The sequence below is a fragment of the Glycine max genome, chromosome 10 (assembly GCF_000004515.6).
Source record: "Glycine max cultivar Williams 82 chromosome 10, Glycine_max_v4.0, whole genome shotgun sequence".
Lineage (NCBI taxonomy): Eukaryota > Viridiplantae > Streptophyta > Magnoliopsida > Fabales > Fabaceae > Glycine > Glycine max.
The window spans coordinates 22,787,455-22,792,617 of record NC_038246.2 but is presented as its reverse complement, the minus strand read 5'-3'; the positions used below and the strand labels follow the sequence as shown (position 1 = coordinate 22,792,617).

At 31.5% G+C, this 5,163-nt stretch overlaps 1 protein-coding gene across 3 annotated transcripts; it reads left to right on the top strand.

Moving 5' to 3' along the window:
* The first annotated feature begins 283 nt into the window (after nucleotides 1–283).
* LOC100791585 (rop guanine nucleotide exchange factor 7) lies at nucleotides 284–4,460 on the top strand. Of its 3 annotated transcripts, none has more exons than XM_041006100.1 (9): nucleotides 284–688; nucleotides 778–838; nucleotides 2,066–2,100; nucleotides 2,476–2,632; nucleotides 2,714–2,783; nucleotides 2,872–2,948; nucleotides 3,655–3,729; nucleotides 3,816–4,107; nucleotides 4,198–4,460. In XM_041006100.1, the coding sequence occupies exons 4-9, from the start codon at nucleotides 2,567–2,569 to the stop codon at nucleotides 4,254–4,256; spliced, it is 639 nt and encodes a 212-aa protein (XP_040862034.1). In that variant the 5' UTR covers nucleotides 284–688; nucleotides 778–838; nucleotides 2,066–2,100; nucleotides 2,476–2,566; the 3' UTR covers nucleotides 4,257–4,460. The 3 variants fall into 3 exon arrangements, with proteins under 3 accessions (XP_040862034.1, XP_003535898.3, XP_040862033.1); XM_003535850.5 differs by having other exon boundaries at nucleotides 1,962–2,100; XM_041006099.1 differs by lacking the exons at nucleotides 284–688; nucleotides 778–838 and having other exon boundaries at nucleotides 1,203–2,100.
* The last annotated feature ends 703 nt before the right edge of the window (nucleotides 4,461–5,163 follow it).

Sequence of the window (5,163 nt, the reverse complement as noted above, 5' to 3'; positions counted from 1 at the left end):
CTAATTAGTTTAGCTTTTAGAAGTAAAAAAAAATCATTTTGACATAATTATCAATTATTTGTTATTTTATATATGTAACTTTAAAGAATAATATGATAAATATTTTTGGACTAAAATGACTATTCTTTGTTGATTTTAATTAAGAACTAATTAAGATAATATTTTAATAATTTAAAACAGTTTTTCATAATTTTAGGAGATAATTTAGTCAATTATTCCAACTTGCGTGTGTCTGACATATGACATGTTTCTACCCAAGAAATTTACATGGACAGAAGTTAATTACATCTTTTTTGGTGTGCCCTTGCAGGTTGGTGGTACAGGCCAGAATATATCATCAACGAGTTGAATATAAACTCCGTGATAACTACCCCTTGTCACGAGGAGATCTTGCCCATCAACTCATGGACTACACAGAGGCCTTATCTTCGTGCTGTTTTCGGATATAAATTACATATATTTTCTGTTTTTGGATATAAATTACATATATTTTCTTATTCGGTGTTAATTAAAAATTTTAATTTATTAAGTGGGTCCTTGCTAATGTAGTTTTTATTGTATAAATGCGTAGGGTAAAGTCCCATTTGTCTCATCCGAGGCCATTCATCAACTCCATATATTTATCTTCGTGCTAGCTGTGTTTCATGTCCTTTACTGCATTCTCACTCTGGCTCTAGGTAGAGCCAAGGTAAGAAAATATGTATATTCTTTAACAACTCGAATACCTCTTTGGATACATCTGAGTTGCTTATTTTCTTGAATTATTTGCTACAATAGATGAGAAGGTGGAAAGGGTGGGAAGTGGAAACCAAGACAGCAGAGTACCAATTTTCACACGGTTAGTCGTCTGCATATAATAATATATAAATGTACTCGTTCTCTTTCAAAAATATTCATGTCTTACACTTTCTTTTTTCGTTCCAAATCATTTATTGTTTTATAACTTTAAGACCTAGCTAGGTTAATAGTTTTCTTTTGTTAATTATATCCTCACTTAATAGTTGTATATGTCTCCTATCAAGGTAATAAAAAGAGAGTTTTTTTTTTTCCATTCACAAAAAAAACTGTCCTTTTACCTATCAACTCATTCTTTTATTACTCTTTTCCTTCTAAAATTATCTTCTTAAGATATTTTATACATATCAAGAAAATTCATAAATAAATAAAAAAGAATAATAACTAATAATTTTATAAAATTAATCTTATATTATCATTAATTCATTTATAAATTTTATTGTATATCATTAATATTATAAAAATACAAGTAAAAAAAATATTTTATTAAAAATTAAAATAATGAGTGTTTGCAACAATGAATGTTGCTCTGTGTCATATCTTCCATCACACAAATCTAATGTAGTTCTAGATGGTTTCAATTGCACTGTTTTCACATATGGTCAGACAGGGACTGGTAAAACTTATACAATGGAGGGTGGAATGAGAAATAAGGTATACTCATTTTGCCTGCTAAGGCTGGTAAAACTTATATGTCTTTGGTTCACAGAAAGTGTCATTAAATGACGTGGTTAGTTAATTAGGGTGGTGATTTACCTGCTGAGGCTGCTGTCATTCCAAGAGCAGTGCGTCAAATATTTGATATTTTGGAAGCACAAAATGATGATTATAGCATAAAAGTGACATTCCTTGAGCTTTATAACGAAGAGATAACTGATTTGTTGTCCCCCGAAGACAATTCTAGGCCTACAGACGAAAAACAAAAGAAACCTATAACCCTTATGGAAGATGGAAAGGATAATGTATTTGTGAGAGGCCTTGAAGAAGAATCAGTATACTTTTGAATGAAATTTATACTCTGTTGGAACGAGGAGCATCAAAAAGGAACACTGCAGAAACGTTGCTTAACAAGAGAAGCAACTCCCTTTTCCTTTTATTGAAGTTGCAGAAGAAATTCATGTTTGTAGGAAGCTATTTTATGCTTATTTAATGTTATTTTGGTGCAGTCGTTCGCATTCAGTCTTCACCATTATTGTGTATGTGAAAGAAACAGTGATTGGTGATGAGGAGTTAATTAAATGTGGCAAGCTCAATCTTGTTGATTTGGCAGGATCCGTAAATATCTTGCGTTCGGGAGCACGTGAGGTAAAAGCAAAATCTCTACTTGACTCTATTTTTGGTGACTAATTGTGTTTGATAGTTTGTCATTTGGCCAGAAAAATATATTGTACTGCAATCAAATAGAAAATTATATATATCTTGTTAAACTAAATGGGTGGTTAAATGATGATTTGACCAGCAAAATAAACTGCATTATAATGAAACAACTAATAGCTGACTAGAGATATCATCTTACTTTGAATGTACAATTAATTACTTTAACTTTAAAATGATTATGACTTAGATTAATTATACTTGTAAGATTAGCAGTGGCAGTTTTAGTTTTAAAATAATTATGACTTAGATTTTATGGCTTGTTTTTCTCCTAATTTTCCATGGTAATCGGTTGTGTCGTTTCAGAGACAGTAAGCTTACAAGGATTTTGCGAGACTCCTTAGGAGGGAAAACAAAGACATGCATAATTGCTACTATTTCCCCATCTGCTTATTGTATGGAAGAAACACTTAGTACAGTAGACTATGCTAGTTGTGCAAAAAGCATAAAGAATAAGTCTGAGGTCAATTATCACTGCTATAGTCCCTTACAAGTTAAAATTCTTCTAAAAGCAGTGGTTTTAGCTTTGTGAATTTTTTAATAGGCAAACCAAAAGGTTTCAAAGGCTGTTTTGTTGAAGGACTTGTACATGAAAATTGACAGGATGAAAGAAGGTACATTTCACTAGCCACTATTTTATAAGTTTTGGAATGTAGAGAAGATTTTGTATCTCATCTTTGTCTAAGTGAATATTGAATGCAGATATTCAAGCAGAAAGGGAGAAGAATGGTGTCTATATTTTTCATGAAAGATTTGTCAAGGAAGAAGCTGAAAAGAAGGTCATATAGTTGTTTTTATATCCACATAATGTAACAATAATACTATTAGGAAGTTTGCAAATGATCACACATCATCTGGGGAAAACAAAAACCACTATTTCAAAATTTTTTGTTAGCAATATTCATATTACTAAGCATGCTTATGTATGTCTCACGTCTTTTCTTGCTTTTCTGCTATATCTTTCGTGATACTTGTTTCAATTTTCCTAGTCTAATTTTTCTTGCAACCTCTTAAGGTAAGGAATGAGAAGATAGAGCAATTAGAGAATGACCTTAGTCTTAGTGAGAAGGTATTCCTGTCATTTCTTTGCTTGTAATTTCTCTTATTGTGTATACAATGTATACTTTGTTGATAAATTATTTCTTCCTATGTATTTTGCAGCAAGTGGCCAACTTCCGTGAACTCTATTTAACAGAGCAAGAATAGAAACTGGAATTAGAAAGTGAGCTTAAGAATTGCAAGGGACTAGTTTTATTTTATTTCAATTAACCGTGTATTTACTTGATTGATTCATATGCTATAAATAAAACTTTGGAATGCATTTAATTTTTATCCAAAGTGAAGGATTTTTGTGTGATGTGACCGTAATTCTGCAAACTTTTTTTTCTTCTTTTTTTTCCTCAATGCATTTTGTTAGCATTGCCTCAAGATAGGGGGGGTGAATAATTTGTTGATGTTTAACAATTGTTTTGAAATGTCAATTAGGTCATGACCTCTCGACCACGCTTAGATGTTTATGTCAATCTTCCAGCTCTGCACAAATTAGATAAGATGCTTCTTGTAAGTTTTATAGCATTGAATAAGGAACACCATGTATAACTCCAGTTTGATGAACTACTCCATTCTAATTTTTGGTATTTTCACAGCAAATTCAAGATAGTTTTGTCAATACAGAGTTCTGGTATATAGACCAAGGGGTTCTAGCTCCAGATGCTGATGGTCCATCTTCTTTTCGACAAGCACTTCAACGACAGGAAGAGAAATGGTGGCTTCCTGAACTGCGAGTCCCTCCATGTGGCCTAAACGAAAACTCAAGGAAGCAGTTGCAGCACAAGCGTGATTGCACAAACCAAATATTAAAGACTGCAATGGCCATTAACAACACCACTTTAGTTGAAATGGACATCCCTCAGTCCTATCTAGGAATCTCTTCCAAAGGTATATGATATGAATGATCTGTATCTATTCAAAATTTTCAAGCATTAACAAAGAAAATGACATAATGGTCAAATTGGAATGTTAATGCAGTTCTAGCAGAGAGCAAGAAAATGGAATTAGAAGACAAGGCCGATGATGACGTTCATTGAACCCTTTGCCAATATTAAATTTAGGTTATATGTTATTCCTTTTCATAATTTTTACCAATTTATATTACTAGTTCCACAGAAATGGATAGAAGATCTTATTCATAATTTTTAGCAATTTATACATGCATTTATTGTATTTTGTAAACATGCTTTAAGGTCATTTTGTAACATGAATAGAATATTCAATCCAATATTTCTTATTTATATTATTTTTTTATATTTAAGGGCATAAAACATAAAGGAAAAAAGTAGGAATTAATAAATTAATATTAATACAAGTCCATATAAAATCGCTTTCTAAGACGGTTATTTAGAAATAACGCGTTTTAAGACGATTAATTGCAAATAACCATCCTTAAAAGCTTTGGCAGGCATGACATTCAAAGACGGTTAATGGCAAATAATCGTCTTTGAATGTCATGTCCAAGATAGTTTTCAAAGACGGTTATTAGCTATTAATCGTCTTTGAAAGCTATGTTAGATAGCACATTCAAAGACGATTAATAACAAATAACCGTCTTTGAAAGTTTTGTTGGACATGACATTCAAAGACGATTATTTGTTATTAACCGTCTTTGAATGTCATGTCCAAGATAATTTTCAAAGACGGTTATTTGTTATTAACCGTCTTCGAATGTCATGTCCAAGATAGCTTTCAAAAACGGTTATTAGTTATTAATCGTCTTTGAAAGCTTTGTCGGACAGCACGTTCAAAGACGGTTAGTGGCAAATAACCGTCATTGAATGTCATGTTTAACAAAGTTTTCAAAGATAATTATTTGTTATTAATCGTCTTTGAATGTTTCAACCTTTAAAGACAGTTATTATAATAACCGTTGTAAAAAATAATTTTGTTTTAACATCGTTACCTACAACTACGGTTCACAATCGTCGTTAAAAGCCTTTT

What these genes read in the sequence shown, in the direction of transcription:
- LOC100791585 (XM_041006100.1), top strand. Translation starts at nt 2,567, where the DNA reads ATGGAAGAAACACTTAGTACAGTAGACTATGCTAGTTGTGCAAAAAGC. An exon ending in GCATAAAGAATAAGTCTGAG is followed by an intron (nt 2,633 to 2,713) that starts GTCAATTATCAC and finishes ATTTTTTAATAG; the next exon opens with GCAAACCAAAAGGTTTCAAA. An exon ending in AATTGACAGGATGAAAGAAG is followed by an intron (nt 2,784 to 2,871) that starts GTACATTTCACT and finishes TATTGAATGCAG; the next exon opens with ATATTCAAGCAGAAAGGGAG.